Below are 17865 nucleotides of genomic sequence, written 5' to 3'. Positions count from 1 at the left end.
GTGGACCATTCTGCAATAATGTCCTAAAAGACCAGGTTGCAATAGGTTTGCCTCCGTCAAGACATGAGGGTAGGCTACATGGATGTGGGAGGATTGGACGAAAATCATTCATCCCACCAGATTATAATACAATACTTGAGGCACATCACAGCATCTTACATCAGCTCTCGATAATGGAGCATTTGATTGAACAACACATGGATCAGCTTCGAGAACATAATCCTAGGCAAACAGAGGATTGGGTAATGAAGGAACACAAGAAACAGTTGTACACATGGCTAAGGGAGCAGGACATTCCATATGGGGAAACAATTGAGAAACAAACCATCAAGGCTTTGGCATCTGGACCATCACGCCAAGTCATAACATGGCAAACCTATGACATAAGTGGATTCACATTTCATACCAAGTATAAGGACCAAAAGAGCATGACACAAAATAGTGGTGTTCGATGCGAGGCCGTAGATGACAAAACTGGTGATATTATTACATACTTTGGCTTCATCGAGGACATATGGGAACTAGACTATGGTACATTTCAGATCCCTGTGTTTTGATGTCAATGGGTTGAAGATAAACATGTCACAGTGGATAATTATGGGGTCAGAGTTCTTGATCTAAGTAAGGTGGGATATAAAGATGACCCATGGATCCTTGCTAATCGTGCTGCACAGGTTTTCTATGCTGAGCAGATCCTTTCTAAGAGTGAGAAGAAAAGTACCGACAAACCGAAGCATGTAGTTTTTCCAGGAAAGCAACAAGCAGTTGGAGTTGACGGTGTATCAGATCTGGAGGATTTTAACCAGTTCAGTGATATGTCCCTCTTTGTGGACCATCCTATGAAGATAAAAAATATTGAGCGAAGCATCCCACAGAGTTCTTTGCCATGGGTGCGCCCTGATGGACAAGGAAGAATAGTAGCGGCCTAGATTGTATCATGTAAACGCTTTGTCAAATGCAAAAATGTCCTATTTATGAAATGTATATCTTGATGAGTGGAACAAACTTTGTATTCATGACTTTTCGAGTTGGGGACGTCTCGGGTTTCGAAAACGTGTGTGTAGTTGTGGAAATTTGAAATTTCAAAATTTGAGTGGTCCAAACTCTCTCAGATGAAAAGTTGACCCTTACACACAATGTGTATCTTGATGAGCTGGACAAACTTTGTATTCATGACTTTTGTATCTGAGGCTACCAAGGGTCCGGTCAAAGTGACTTTTCAGAAAAATTCCAAGATTTGACTTGGTCAAACTAGGCACTAAATGACCTCAAATGAAAAACTTTTGAATACATGGGTGTTAGAGCTCCTCAAGATACACATTCCATACATAGGATATTTTGGCATATGGGAAAGGATTGGTAAACTCTAGTCACAAAGTGTTGAATGTGACAGAAACTTTATGAAACTATATGTGAGACTTGTGGATTTAGAACTACACTTTTGAAACGCTTTGTCAAATGCAAAAATGTCCTATGTATGAAATGTATATCTTGATGAGTGGAACAAACTTTGTATTCATGACTTTTCGAGTTGGGGACGTCTCGGGTTTCGAAAACGTGTGTGTAGTTGTGGAAATATGAAATTTCAAAATTTGACTAGGTCAAACTAGGTCAAACTAGGCACTAAAAGTCCTCAAATGAAAAAGTTTTAGATACAGAGGAGTTAGAGCTCATCAAGCTCTACCTTTCATACAATATGCAATATGCATTTGAAATTTAAAATAATATAAAATTAATATATAGGTGTGAAACAATATAATTATATTATAATATCATTATACAATTAATATATAAACAATATAATTATGTTACAAATATAGAATATAGAAACAATAATGTTTAAATATTATATTATAATATCAATATGCAATAAAAAATAGTTACCAAAAATATAGAAAATAATAAAAAAAAATATTACAAAATGTTTTATACAGGCGGGTGGTATTGACCACCGCCTGTATAGTGCTATTTCTAGAGGCGGTGGTCAATGCCAACCGCCTGTAGAAAACTATTTCTACAGACGGTTGGCATTGACCACCGTGTATAAAGCATTTCTATAGGCGGTGGTCAATGCCAACCGTCTGTAGAAATGGAGGCCATATAAAGGCCGCGCGCAGACCCCCGAAATTTTCTAAGTCCGAAGGCGCGCCAAAGTTCGATTCTACGCCGGCAGGCTGCTAAAAAATTCCACGGCGCCAGAGTTCTCCGTCGAGCATCCGACGCCCGTCGTCGTTCCCGTCGAGGTAAGCTCGCTCGGTCGCCGCGGGAGCGCACGGGGTCGGAGAGAGGGAGGCACCGCGCGTGCCCTCCGCTGCTCGCCGCCGGCGACGCGGCCTGAGGTGGCTGGACGGCGGCGCGGCCCGAGGCGGCTGGGCGACCGTCGTCGGTGGCAGGGCTGCGCCTGCGGCTGCGGATCCACGCGGGGAAGGCTCGGGGGCTGCGCGCAGCCGCCTCGGGGGAGTCTCGGGGCTCCTCAACCAAGGCGGCGGCGGCGGCGCGTGCTGCGGCCGGTGGAGAGGGTGAGGGGGAGAGGGAGGGGCAGGGGCAAGGGCCGGTGGGCCGGCTGCGCAGCTGGGCCGGCCCACCAGCGACCAATTTTTGTTTTCTTATTTTTTATTTTTTCTTATATGATGTATATTTTTAATTATTAACTGTTCTAAATAAATGTAAATGATGTTTTATTTTTCTTATAATTATTAATTGTTCTAAATAATTATTAATTGTTCTAAGTAAATGTATATGATGTATTATTAATTATTAATTGTCCTAAATAATTATTAATTATTAATGGTCTTAAATAAATGTATATGATGTTTTATTTTTCTTATAATTATTAATTGTCCTAAATAATTATTAATTGTTCTAAATAAATATATATGATGTTTTATTTTTCTTATAATTATTAATTGTCCTAAATAATTATTAATTATTAATGGTCTTAAATAAATCTATTTGATGTTTTATTTTTCTTATCATTATTAATTGTTCTAAATAATTATTAATTGTTCTAAATAAATATATATGAAGTATTATTAATTATTAATTGTCCTAAATAATTATTAATTGTCCTAAATAATTATTAATTATTAATTGTCCTAAATAATTATTAATTATTCTAAGTAAATGTATATGATGTATTATTAAATATTAATTGTTCTAAATAATTATTAATTATTCATTGTCCTAAATAATTATTAATTATTAATGGTCTTAAATAAATCTGTTTGATGTTTTATTTTTCTTATAAATATTAATTGTCCTAAATAATTATTAATTGTTCTAAATAAATGTATATGATGTATTATTAATTATTAATTGTCCTAAATAATTATTAATTATTGATTGTCCTAAACAATTATTAATTGTTCTAATTAAATGTATATGAAGTATTATTAATTATTAATTGTCCTAAATAATTATTAATTGTCCTAAATAATTATTAAATGTGTATGATGTCTTATTTTTCTTATATACATTATGCATATGCTAAGTAGTTATTATTTATTTTTTATAATGCAATTATTTACAATGCAATTATATATATATGTACGTATAAAAATAATAAACAATTAATATTTGCTTTTAGTTTAAGTGTCTAAGTAATTATTATTTCTTTCTTTATAATGAAACTATTTATAATGCATGATGCATATGCTAAGTAATTATTTGAATAGATTATCACGATGGCTTCTCCAACCCCAAACCAAGCGTCAGGGTCTGACCGCATCGACCAAGCACCGGCAAAAGGTTCGGACCACACAGAGAAGGTGCACGTATCACACAGCACCGAGCAAGCGCAAGGGTCGGACCACACAGAGAATGCAAAAGAACGTGAATCAAGTCCTTCGTACGAGACCTCCCCTAACGACATTCCAGATCCTCGCATAGAGAGGAACGCTCGTCGTGAATTAGAACGTGACCCTGATTACATTCCAGAAGTAGATGAGGTGATGAATTACTCATCCATAATTAAATCTTTCTAACTTTTATGTCCCTCAGTATATGTACAAGAATGATTTATGTGTTTAACTTTTAACATGAACAGGAGGTGTTATCTCAGTTTCATGAGCTGAAAGAGATCCTATCCGAGGAAGAATTCACACATGAAGGTGCACCCGAACCGACGACGAAGACAACCACCGAGAAGACCACCGAGAAGACTGATGATAGGAAAAGGAAACGAGGTGACAGAGGATTGAATCAGTTTCCAAAAGTCATATTTAGAATTACATATGTGAGCCCGACAGGACAACCCCTAGCTCCTCCAGAGGCCTTACCTAAGTGGCGTAACGCACTTGGATTCTTAGTTAGGGACCATCTTGACATCACAGTCAGGGAGTGGGCAAAAGTGGACCAAAATGAAATCACAAGAATGTGGGACAAGCTGCTTACAAGGTTTGTTTTACCTCAGGGTTCAGAAGACCTAGTAAAGGAGTACACATTGAAGCAGTGGGGAATCATGTTTAGGAATTACAAGTCCGAGTTGAATTCTAAGTGGGCAAAAAAAGGGTTGGACCCAACAAAAAGGTATAAAATCACTACTGGTCAATGGGCGGTGTTTTTAGAGCAGAGGAGTACCGAGGAGTTCAAAGCTTTGAGCGAATCTAAATCCGAGCTTGCAAGTACCACCATCACCTAGGCACAGGTGGTTACCAGCGCAAGCTTGCCCAATGGGAGCAAGAGGATGAAGCGCAGAGGGCTAAGGGTCTGCCAGCGCTTCCTGACCTACTTGGTCGCAGGGGCTCGAGGTGGATTCGTGCTCGTGTACCGGCAAAGGAAGCCAAGTCTGGCTTATCATTTTCTGACCCAATAGTCGAAGAGGCAGCGAAGAATATTTTTGTTGTGGCAGCTAAGCAGAAAGCGGGCGAATTTAAGCCCCAAAGGGAGAAAGATGTCCTTACTGTTGCTCTGGGTAACCCAGAGCATCCTGGTCGTGTACGAGGCATCTCATCAAAAGAAGGATGGAAAGAAGGATTCGGACCAGAGTGGGAAGCAATGTATAGGAAACGGGATCGCTACAAGGCAGAAATGTCTAATTATTTTAAGGAGGAGGCTAAGAGAGAAGTCGAAGAGGTGATGTCTAAAATCCTCTCCAATCCTTCTCCTGAGTTGATGCAGCGATTGGCGACCGCAATGTCTAGCCAATTAAGTGGCCAGCAGCCTCCTCAAATGCAGCTAGTCGTGGCCCCGACAACAACAGAACAAGCTTCGGTCGTCCCGAGTAGTATTGCCTCTACCGGAGACAAGGTCCGCTATCCAGTTGATGAGATCGATAGTCCTGTGCCTTGCTCCCTAGTCATAAGGTATGGTTTTAACAATAATCGTACAAGGGAAGTAGCCACAGGACTTGCGATCCCGGGGCGTCAATTCCATGGTAGTGAGATCTCTGAGGACTACTGCAGGGTGGAAGTGTTGACAGTTGTCCAAGGATATGAGGACGACATGCTAGACATTCCCAGTCCTGAGGGCATTGAGAAACTGGGACAAGCTATCAAGAATTTTATTCTTTGGCCTCGACGGGACGTCCTGCTGTCTCAGGTACCAGAACCATCACCCCGAGAAGTGCCGCAGACTCAGAAGTCGTCCCATCCCACATCTCTTCCCACTCCACCAACCTCTCCAATCTTGCATCCACAATCCCCACCACCACCATCACCAATAATGCCTCAACCACCATCCCCGCCACCGTCAAAACCCACTCCCCCACCATCACCTAAACCCCAGGCTTCACCACCATCACCTAAACCCCATGCTTCAACACCGCAATCTTCCACACCACCGGCACCAAAAAATGATGATAAGACACCACCACAACCAAAGAAAACAAAATTCTCGGTCCCCAAATTGGTTTCCCCGTTCGAGCCAAAGAAGAAGGCCGCTGGTACGGCCCTATTTCTGTCCGGAATTTCAAGGAGCCGCACTTCGAAACTTGTTGACTTAGCAGAGCATGAGAAGGAGGGGTCGAAAAGCTTTGAAACACGTATTGTCAATATCAGGCCACCAACGAAGGATGATTACAAATATGTCCCTACTAAATATGAGCCAGGCAGACCACTACTTAGTTGGGACAAACTCAAAAAGATCCCAGCTGGTATAAAAAGGATGCATGACTGGTATATGAGAGCAGCTTCTGTAGGCATTGACACGATCAATGTGATTATACCACCAACAGCATTCAACAGTGAGCGGACAAAGGCAATCGTTACATTCAAGGACATGTGGCTAATGATGAACCTGCAGAGACTAGACGTGCAACTGGTAACCGTGTTTGCATTGTAAGTGTCACTCGTACCATCTCTTTGTAATAATTCATGAGTTGCATCAATTTTCAACATCTAACATACAAGTGCTCATTGCAGAATGAATTTTGAACAACAAGAGATGCGGTATGGTTCAGATCCGGATAGGTCTGCCAGTAAAAGGGTTGCGTATATGAGCCCGATGAAGATATGCGAGGAGCAGCACAACTTCAGAATCGGAGACAAACACGACTCCTTAGAAGGTTTAGACCCCGCTGAGCGTAAGAAGAAAATAGATGAAAGTCGTCTAGATTATGAATGTAAATACGACCTCTACATAGCCTTGGCACTGCTCAAGTATCAAGATCGAGATTGTGTTGTTGCCCCATACAACTTTGGGTAAGTGTCAATTTGTATTCATCGTCGTATTAGTAATTTCAATGGGCACTTGCATCATAAATTCGATTCTCTCAGGGACCACTGGATCTGCCTCCTCATTAATCCTAGTCTAGGATGTGTGCTAGTCCTAGACTCTGCAGACTATGATCCTTCAAGTTATGCAAAATTCATTACACACTTGGAACGGTAAACTGAGTACATTAAATATTAATACCTACTTTTATAAGAGTTTCACAATAACTTCAGGATTGTGTATTCGATACTATAGGGCCTATAGGTATTATAAGATCAAAGGTGGAAGGTGTGATTCATCAGAACCGGGGCAGCCATTGAGATTATTTTATAAATGGCCGGTACGTACCAAAATATCACAAGCTGTCTTTTATAAATATAATATGCATATGACGATATTGCAACTAATAAATATCTACTTTTTTGTCATACATCAGTGCCATAAGCAACCAGTCGGATCGGTCCACTGTGGATTCTACGTCTGCGAGTTCATGAGAGAGACCGGAAGATATGTAACTAACCCTTCTAAGGTATTGCTCTAATAGTCGTTTATATTATTTGTGTCATTTTTTGTTGCTAAGCATGTGTTATATGAACTATAAATTTATGATGTTTCTAACTTCCTCTGCAGCAACATGAGTTGGAAAAGGCGAAGAGCGTGACTCAAGCTGTTCTATATAACATAGTTGAGGACCTCTGCACTTTTCTCTTGAGAGAAGCTATTCCCACCGAAGGGAAATATCACGACCCGACCAGCGTCCTAGCAAAGCCTGAGTTTATAGCGCTAAGAGATATTAGTAGGCTAAAGCTATCTCGATCGGGTTATTAGAGCAGTGGTTTCAGATGTGAAACCTCATATGTCTGTAAACAAAAAATATTGATGTGTGATGTTTGTAATTAATATAATTTTATGTACAAAGTAATGGTATATATAAATATATTGCATGTTGCATTGGTTGAATCTTGTAGCCTAACATAGTTTCAATATTAATGTATATAATATATATATATATATATATTAAAAATAGGGTTTGCTGGAAAATAGGGTTAAATTGAAAAATCTTACCACGGGCGGTTTTGTTATGAGAACCGCCTGTAGAATCCAATTTCTACAGGCGGTTCTCATAACAGAACCGTCTGTAGAAATTGATTTCCACATGCGGATATCATAACTGAACCGCCTGTAGAAATCTGTTTGTACAGGCGGTTCTCAGTTAACCGCCTGTGGAAACTTTTATTTCCACAGGCCTATAGCCACTGGCGGTTCGTCAATCCGCCTGTACAAAGGGGTTGCGAACCGCCAGTATAGTATCTCTCTGTACTAGTGTCTTCTTCTGAAGGAGTCAGTGATAATTAAGTTCTTGCTCCATCCGAACCTCTTGTGTGTGTCGTTGTCTTAGGACACTTTCAATAGAAAAACTATCATAGTTTATATAGACATTAATTATGGGTGCCACCTAAGCATTTTGCTGATATAGCAAGGTAGTTATTAAAAAAAGAGAGAGAGCAAAAATCATAGAAACTGGGTCTAAGTTAGAAACCATGTCTACACGAAATCCAAGATATGAAGTGATATTGGTTGAGAATGGAGAGATAATGAATGTAATTGGATAAAAAATTATCATATAGAAACAAGTGGCCTTAAGGAGAATGGTCATCGGTTCTCATGGCAGGCCAGGGGAGGCCCAAAACGTAGAGAACATGCACATACCGACGAGCGCTTAGCTTGCTGCCTTGCTCCGTTGGTACGACCTAATAGGTGCCGTCGAGCACCACATCTGTACTCCAAGCTCGAACCAGTGGCGTTGTTTCAAGGGAAATTCAAGACGGAGCTGTGATTACTAAATAAGGTGAAGTTCTTTTATGGAGGTATTGGAAAGCTTGCACCTTCCACTAGCTCTCGCTCGAGCCCTCTTAGAAGGACGTCCTTACAGGGACTAAGCTTTTGATCAGGTAATTTTGTAGATGGTATATAGCTCAGGTGACTTTTTCACATACAAGTGAGTCCCACCAAGCCTCTTCCAGACGGCTCTCTGCCACATTCACTTGTTAGATCAGAGCTTCGTTCAAAACGTTGAGCCTCTTTTCCCTGGTACACCACCGGCGGTCATTTTATAAACGTGGTTGGAGTGATCTCGCAAGACTAACCTCAAAATCTAAAAAACTTGGGTGCATGCAAGCACCAGTAGCAAAGAGGTGAGCAAACCCCACTAACAAACTCTAGGTTACAATGTGATTAAAAAAACACTTTACAGTGGCGGGCCAAGCTGGTAGTCTAGGTAGGCACAGAACTACCATAAAATTTGGCCCAACAAAATTTTAGTACTATGCAGCCCAATAGAATTTTGGCCCAGATGCTAATTAAGACGCCCAACATTTCAGCCATTCACAACTTCCTGCTACCACCGTCCCCTTCAGCGTGAGCTCGCAACTCCACTTGCGACCGGAGACCGCCGCCCTCGGCCGATTGCCCGCAGTAGCGCGGCCCCTCCCCGCCGGTAGCCGCCCGCCCGCCGCACCCCTGCTGACCGCAGCCCACGGCGCCCCTTTCTCGTGCTGTCGTGGTCGCGCCATCGCGGCCTCGCCGAGCGGCACGCTGGCACCCTCGCCGCCCCACGGCCCTGTGTGGGGCGTGGCCGTGTTCGCCAGTCCACTGGAGCCAGGCGCGCCAAGAAGCTGGCCGGGTCAGCTGGCGGCCACCCAGTCCGCCGTACGCAACTGCTATGGGCCCTGCCCCGTGGTGAGTGCTTGCGCTTCTGACTTCTGAACATGTTGGTCTTTATTTCTCTAATTAGAAACTCAAGCTATTAACATCAAAACACATAGTTCAAACTGATTTCTTCGAAATCAAAGAAAACCAGTACAATGTTTTTGACTTGACAGACACATTTGAAAAATATGATCGGAGTGTCGACTTAAGAATGTTTATGTGCACAACCTCTGTTAGGTTGGGCATGTATGATAATATAAAAATTAATGTGAGATTGTAACTTTTCTAATCAATTCACCCACTGAAATAGATACCATTCATCCACTTATTATGAAAATTTTGGGCTTAAATGGAGATTGGATTGTAAATTCATTAAACTAGGAGAATGCCCCGCGCGTTGCTGCGGGAATTACCGGTAAAATTATACTATCATAATATATGCTAGTGGATGATTTTTAGTATTCTAGCATAGACAACTAAATATATGTTAGAAAATGATGTGATTTGCTAATGTGAATAACATAGATGCAGGATAAATGATATGTGTTAGTTTGATTTATTAGTGGATAATGATGTGAACACTTTGCATGGCGGGATAATGTATTAGTGGGATGATTTAGTGGATGTTGATGTGGACACTTTGCATGGCGAGAGAATTAGTTAGCGGGATGCTCTAGTGGATGATGATGTAGATGCTTTGCATGTCAAGAGAATTAACTAGTGGGGTTTATCTATATAAGAGATATATATTGGTCTTAGGGATTGTGGATTTGTTGCCATGTATACCTAACCTTTTTTTAGACTTTAGGGTACTGTATATAAAAATTTTGACTAGGATTACCCTTGTTTCAAATCCTGGTCCGCCGTTGCTAGGTTACACCAAAAGCAAAACACTAGTGCTAGAACTCCAGGGTTGTCTGTCTTCTCCACACGCCTCTATTAGGTAACTTTGGTGGCCACTGGCCACATTGGAAGTGTGCCTTTGAGGCTTCATTTTGATTGTCTCAGACTTGGGTTGCCATGTCCTACAGCGCCATGAATACTACAACGCCGGGGGCAGCAACACCGGCACGGAGCGGTGGCGGACTAGTGCCAGGTGTTTGGCTACTGTGGTAACATGGGCGAGCTTCAGCGGTCCACCAAGGAGTTCAAGAGAAACTAGGCGCCGGCGGGTTCGACGCCGTGTACCGCGGCGTGCTAGCGAACCGGATGCGGTGGCGGTGAAGCAGCTGAAAGGGATCAAGCATGGGGACACCATCCCTCGCTGAGCATCGCGCCAAAAAAGAGAAACGTCGCCGGCTGCTCTTTACGCGTTAATAGGCCATGTTGTTGGGCTGACAGCCGTGCGAAGGAGGTAGAGCGCCTGAACTCAGTTGCTCTGTTGGATGGCACGAACGGCAGGGATGGAGCGACTGCAGCGAGCAGCCGTGAAGAGCAATTGCAGAGGATCTCATTCTGACCCCTCACCACGGTCGTCTCCCGCTTGCTGTGGGGGCACGCGCTACTAGCATAGCTCATCGACGGCTGGACCGCGGCATAGCAGAGCTCCTAATGTGGCAGCCAGGCAGCCAGGCAATGCCCGACAACCCTGTCCGGCTCTACGGCGACTGGAAGCCCCGGGACTCCAGGAGGTGTACGCGCTACCGCGGCATAGCAGAGCTCCTAAACGGAGCAGCAGGTTTGAGGACAGGGCCTTGGTGCCGATGCTGTGGGATGCTGAATGCTGCGAAGTGGTCTGCAACTCCAACGAGACCATCGAGATCCTCAAGTTGCTCTGCGACCTTGCGGGCAGCGACAATGGCAGCTTCGACCTATGGCCGCTGGAGCTGCAACAATAAATCGACAGCTGGTACGGCGTTATCTACCCCAGTGTGACAGCGTCGGAAATGGCATGTACAGGTATATCAGAAACTTGATCCCTTGTAGCATTGTCTTGACTAAATCATCAGTTACAACTTACAAAAACTCCTATGTGCCAATGGCTTCCAAAATTATCAACTGCAGCAACTGAGTTCTCTGATCAAACTATCAATTGCAGGTTGGGGGTATGGATAACAGTCTACAGCTTGCTATCCAAACAACCAATCACATGCATAATAGTATACATTGTGAACCAAACACCAGCAAATATAAACATAACCCCAGCCCTAATGCGAGGCAATTGTAATGCAAGCAACCAATTGGACTCTATGCAGACTATGTATGCTGCATAAAGATGAGCATGTTGATTTCCAAGCTGAATACATAGCTAAATCTAAGGTTTCATCTAAAACACACCAATTACACATCAAGATGTGATGCAAATGTGGAATATGAATGTGATGGATAACTATATAACTTAATTGGTAAATAAAGTCTATCGTAAGAGGATAAACATAAGGAAATATCTATATGAATAATTTATCAGAGCACAAACACAAAAGAGAGTATTACCTGAATACAAAGTTAAAGACACGAGTAAATGCTATACGAATGGGTAAAAATGTGAGCGAGGATTAAAAAAAGTAGATAAATAATTGTAAGTAAAGCCTATCACAACATTGCAAGGAAACGAGAAAGTATTTATCAGTATTGTGCTAGAATGTAGTCACATGAGTGGGAATTTTAACTACTATGCCTAACACACATGAAAGTGCAAAATGAACAATTATTAATGGGGATGGAAAAGTATTGGATAATTGGTATGGCTATCACAATTTGATACATAGAAAGTATCTATCTGAGGGTTAGAATACGAGCACATTAGAGAAAGCAGCAAAGGTAAGGAATCTTGATTAGTCACTGATCCAAATTTATACATAAATTTTTGATACTTATTATCTCTTAAAGTTGCTAAGTGTGCAGTTTTTCAAAAAGCGTTAGGCGCTAGGCAGGCGGACGACTCTGGTGCGCCTAGAGGTGCCTAGGCGATACCTAGATCTTGCTAGGTGTTTGTACTTTCTGTGGTTGCTGAGAGTAAATGTCATGTTAAATAAAAGAAATTTCACCATATAAGAATAAATGATATTATTGTGCATTCACGAGTAATATATATATCTGTTCATCTTTATCCTTGTCTAATTTGCCCGATATCGAGCTCAAAACATATCTATGTAAAATTACCCTAAACAAAACATCTAGGTGCTAGGTTGTGGCAGTGCAGCTTCATGCCTCTGCCAACAGAGCTCGTGCGGTAGCACAGATTAGTCATTACAACAAGGGTACACATTATACTGATGAAACCATTGATCTCTTTGTGAAGCATGAAGTCTCACCTGATACTATGGGTATGAAAGAGAATAATGTAGATAGTAGTGCCATATCCATATATGATCAGTTCTTAATTTCTTGAGATGTACATTAAGATATGCATTAAAATAAAAATGACCAGCCGAGACAATGGTAACCAGACACTGTATCACCTAGGCCCAGATAAATGGGACTCAGATGTCACATAGGAAGAAGTTGATCCCTCCACATTGGTTTTGTTTGATGCAAAACTAGGGACAAAAGTGCAGTCAGGTGTGGTCTCCATGCTCATCACTCCTTCCAACACCTTGGCCACTGTTGACAGCAAGGGCCTTCTGCTGCTATCAACCTGCAAGCACCACATTGCAAGCTTCATTGCTTCCACGACCTCCTCCAAATGGAATTTCATGTCATTGCTGCTACTATCCACCAAATCAGACAACTGACCAGACCTTGCTTTCTCTTGAAGCAGGCTTATCAAATGGATGCTCTCATCAGGCTGTGATTCATCCAAATTTTCTCGGCCACAAATTATTTCTATCATCACAATCCCAAAGCTGTAAATGTCAGCCTTCTCTGTGATTTTTGAGCCCAGCCATTCGGGTGCTAGGTATCCACGTGTTCCACGCATTCGAGTCATGACTTTGCTCTGGTCCCTGTTTATCATTTTTGAAAGTCCAAAGTCTGAGACCTTTGCATTGAATCTATCATCCAAAAGAATGTTCTGTGGCTTGATGTCCAAATGGGCAATCTTCTCCTCACATTCCTCATGGAGATAAGACAAACCCCTAGCAATAGCCAAAATGATATGGCGTCTAGTTTTCCAAGAAAGAGTGAAGACTGGACTTTTGTGAAAGATCCATTTGTCCAGAGAGCCATTGGACAAGTACTCATAGACAAGAAGCCTATGTGATTTTTCAGCACAGAAGCCCACCAACCTTACGAGATTGAAGTGATGGATTCGACCAATTGTTTTCACCTCTGCTAAGAACTCTTCCATTCCTTGCTCGACACCCTCTAAGCGTTTGACTGCGATAGTTTCCTTTCCTATCTTACCTTTGAATACAGACCCAAAGCCACCAGCACCAAGCTTTATAGAGAAGTGGCCAGTAGCAACTTTTAACTCATCAAAGGAGAAACGTTTTGGTATCCCGGGTATGCCATCAAAGAGTGGTTCCTTGTCTTTCTTGCAGTTTTTCCATACCATTGCACAAACTAAGATAGATATTAGACAAAATCCCGCAATTGAGCCCACAACAATACTGATCCTCCTTTTATCTGACCGATTGCCTTCTATCTTGAGAAATGCTGAAAAATGATTTGATGAATCCTCTGCAAACAAAATTACCATTTGCTCTGATAACAACAAGCAGTAACCACTATCACTAACATTGTTGTTTGTTGAAGGGGAATCACTGAAATTATTATTAGTTCGGAAAAGAACTACTTTGCAAGAGCAATCAATTAAGCAAGACTGTTTGCACACATCTTCAGAAGTTGAAGTGGCAAAGGACAAGAACGTGTTGTTACTGAAGTATAAAACATTGTTGAGTAGTATTAGCCTATTGTTGTTGTCTTGCACATGGTCGCAGGAGGGGCTTCTTAAGGGTATGCATCCAGCACTTGGCAGTCGTTCATTTTGGAACCTAAAATCATTCAAATTAGGACAGGAACATTGCCCCTTACTGCAAACGCCATAATCCCCGCATGCCATTGGATAATCACAAAACTTCATTTCTGTGCTTAATACATCGAATAGCATTAGGGGGTCTTGGAGGGTTCCTTGCATTTCATACAGCCTTAAATGCCCATCAGACTCCAATCTCATGAATTGTAATGACCTTGCAGAGGGTAGGAAGAATATATTATCTGGAAACCCGAAGCTACCATTGGCAAATGCACAACAAGTTGATGCTATTGTACTGGTTTCAAAAAGCTTTGTAAAGGCTGCTGGTTTGAAAGAGTACTGCAACCCATTCCACTCTGCAGAAAAATAAACCCTGGCAGATGGCCATTTTGTGTTTGAGGTTCTGATACTGAGGTTCATTCCCCTGCAAAGTGACTGCCCGAGTACCAAGGTATCAGTTGGGTGGTCAAACGATTGCCAGACAGAGATGTTATCCTTATCGAAGAGCACAAGGTTCCCATACACATCAAGGACCATACCAGCAACTGACTTACTCTTTGTGGCCGTGGACCACACCGTGGTACCATCGCCATTGTGGAGGATCAAGTTCCCTTCTCTGGTGAAGTTTAAGATGGCGCCACTGTTTACAGGATTCTCAGGGTTGGCAGACCAGATCACTGGAGCTTGTGGTCCAGAAATCACAATTGAGAGAATGAATGATTTACCATCTATGCTGTAGAAGCCAAAATAAGTTGTGTATGACATGATGCTATTGTCAAGAACAGGATCGATAAAAGATCCGTTTGCTGTGATCCATTTGCTATCTGCCTTATTTGAAACTTTCCAAGAGATTGGAGGAGCCACAGCAGAGAGCCCGGCAACAGCATCGAGGGGGAAAAGGAAGGCAAGCAATAAAAGGATGATTATAGACATGTGGAGATGTTGCATGGTGGCCTTTTTATACTTCATAGGTTACGATGAAGGAAGATGAACCTTTGCTGTCTGCTGGTGAGAAGATCCCTAGATGGGTGGTCAAACGATTAAGAGGAACCTTTAAGAGGAACCTTTTGATAGATGGACTGAGCAGCACCATTTTGCCCCAGCCTTTCCCTTCTCTGTCTGAGTTATTTGTATAGAATCACAGTCTGGGCACCAAAGTAATCCCATAAGAAGCATGCAAGTGGAAGAAATTAGGGGAAAGCCATGAAACAACATTGGTAGAAGGATATGCGTGTACCATGTTGAAGATCAATACTTCTCTCCTAATTGAAGTCCTCAAAGGCTTTTGAGGAATGACCAGAAGGGTAGAGTGAGTGGTTGCTTGGTGATCTAAGCAGTCTAATAGTTCGTTACGTGCGCACGTTTTATTTGGAAGGAAGAACAGTTCATAGGAGAAACTGAAGAAAATCCCAGAGCTATATATCAGATTCATTGGCGTCATTTTCTTTGTTGGCGTGTTTTCAATTCCAATATAGCAATAAATAAACTGTATCAGATCAATTATTGCTTTTGGATATGTGGCGGGCAAAAGTCCAATTTGTTGACTCCTCAGTCTTCCACTACTTTTCAGGACAGCCGAGTGGCCGACGAGGCGACGACCGTTTACTCGCCGATGCGGCATTGTTCACCGGGACTATGGACGGGGCGCAGCTGCAGCTGTAGCCTCAAGGACCAACGGGACACAGGCCTTACTCCTAAAATTCAAAAAAAAATAATAAAATTAATTATTACATCGAATCTTACGATATATGTACGGAGCATTAATAAATATAGATAAAAATAACTAATGCATAATCTATATGTAATTTACGAGATGAATGTTTTGAGTATCTGATACAATTATCAAATACAAACAGAGTGCTACAATACCGAACAAGGCCACAATGTTGCCGATGCCCCCCCGATATGGTTGCGTGCCGTGCCAGTTAGGGAACAGGGGACAGGCGATGATGCCGCCATGCCGGACACTGACCGGCGCCTGGCGGTCAGCAGATGCAGCTGTGATTTGTGAAACGTGCGCGCAGCCAAGGTCCCCCTTGTTTGGCCTTCTTTATTACTTCCTAAAAATTTTGTAAATTTTTTTAAGATTTTTCATTATATTAAATCTTGCGGCTCATATATAAAATATTAAATATAGATAAAAAATAATTAATGCAAGATGAATTTTTTGAGTTAGTTAGTCCATGATTGGACAATATTTATCAAAAACTAAACAAGGCATAGTTTTGGGGAAATGTTTCAAAATTTTTTAGATTCTCGTCATATCGAATCTTACAATACATGCATAGAGCATTAAATATAGATTTAAAAAATAACTAATTGCATAGTTTGCCTGTAATTTGTGAGACAAATATTTTAAGTCTAGTTAGTCCATGATTGGACAATATTTATCAAATACAAATAAAAATGCTAGTGTCTATTTTGAAAAGAAAAAAACAATTAAACAAGGCCCAGGGTTGCCCGCCCTCAGATCCTAGCCGGCGTCACGTGGGTGGGTTCTATTCTATATCAGATTGACAATTAGAAAGTTGGTCTTTAAACTACTAATTACTACATCATTTTGTTTAGGTCTCAAACTATGAAAGTGAACTATCTAGATCTCTAAATCATATATAATTAAGTTTCTTATAATCCTGATCCAAAGCAACTCTGTCATAGCACAGTTGACATGACAAATCGATACGCAGCTCATAATTACAGTACATAGGTGATCCGTAAAATTCCTACCTAAATCCGATTTAGATCTGTAATTTATGGGTGTGTTTGGTTTGAAGAATGAGGTGATTCATTATCATCTCACTTCTCACTTTTTGTATTTAGTTTGTGGAATAGAATAAGTTGATACATCACCACCTCATTCATCATGAGCTAATAATTACTATATACATGCAGAATGAGTTGATTTCAGCAAAATTCATGAGATAAACTCATGATGTATCATCTCATGAAGTATAGGATGACTCTAGAAACCAAACATACCCTTGAAATACACTATCCGGCCCAAAAAAAAGTTATACCAATTTACAAAGAACATTAGAATAATCAAGTCAATAAAAATTTGAATGAATGAGATACAATTTTGGAAAGGTTCGTTGGAAAATAAAAAGAAAAGTAAACTGGATAAATGACGGTCCGCTACCAGGCGAAATAGCGAGGGAGAGGGGTCGGTTTTGCAGCCCAGTAGACCTACGAAGGCAAGGTGAGAAGATTCGGCCCAATGGCTACGATGAGTTTTAAAAAAATACTCCCTCCCTTCATTTTTTTCCGGTGCAAGTTAGAGCATGATCTATTACACTTTGATCATTTATTTACTTTATATTATATTATTTATACTTATTGACTTATAACATTGAATAATACAATTTCTTACAAATCTAATCATATGAAGTTTTTATTGTAATAGTTAAAAATTATTCATCTAATTATTGGTCAAAGTTTTTAAAGTTTGAATCATGATATATGTGTGCGCCAGATAAAATGAAACAGAGTTAATAGCTTTTAGGGAGTTCAAAATTAGTCAAACTATATAGAATCTTAATATACAAATTCTCAAAATTTACTAAAAATACATGGATGCCCAAGAAACATGGATGTGAGAATTAGGGACTTATTTATAAACATTTCGACACATTTTCTTACATGCTCATAGA

General features: G+C 41.1%; 1 protein-coding gene and 1 long non-coding RNA gene across 2 annotated transcripts; one reads left to right on the top strand and one right to left on the bottom strand.

Annotated features, from left to right (window-relative positions):
- Window positions 8757-16263, top strand: LOC110435300. Its single transcript, XR_002452954.1, has 3 exons — window positions 8757-9390; window positions 10392-11259; window positions 15786-16263. It is a non-coding gene; the product is annotated as an uncharacterized LOC110435300 (long non-coding RNA).
- On the bottom strand, window positions 12758-15773 carry LOC8062102 (G-type lectin S-receptor-like serine/threonine-protein kinase SD2-5). The gene has a single exon (XM_002464147.2). It carries the CDS (start codon window positions 15182-15184, stop codon window positions 12758-12760), a length of 2427 nt encoding a protein of 808 aa, XP_002464192.2. The 5' UTR covers window positions 15185-15773.

Source organism: Sorghum bicolor, chromosome 1 (assembly GCF_000003195.3).
Source record: "Sorghum bicolor cultivar BTx623 chromosome 1, Sorghum_bicolor_NCBIv3, whole genome shotgun sequence".
In the NCBI taxonomy this organism is placed as follows: domain Eukaryota; kingdom Viridiplantae; phylum Streptophyta; class Magnoliopsida; order Poales; family Poaceae; genus Sorghum; species Sorghum bicolor.
The sequence above is the reverse complement of the archived record's forward strand: the minus strand, read 5'-3'. Positions and strand labels throughout refer to the sequence as shown.

Coding starts and splice junctions, on each gene's coding strand:
- LOC8062102 (XM_002464147.2), bottom strand. CDS start 15,184: ATGAAGTATAAAAAGGCCACCATGCAACATCTCCACATGTCTATAATC.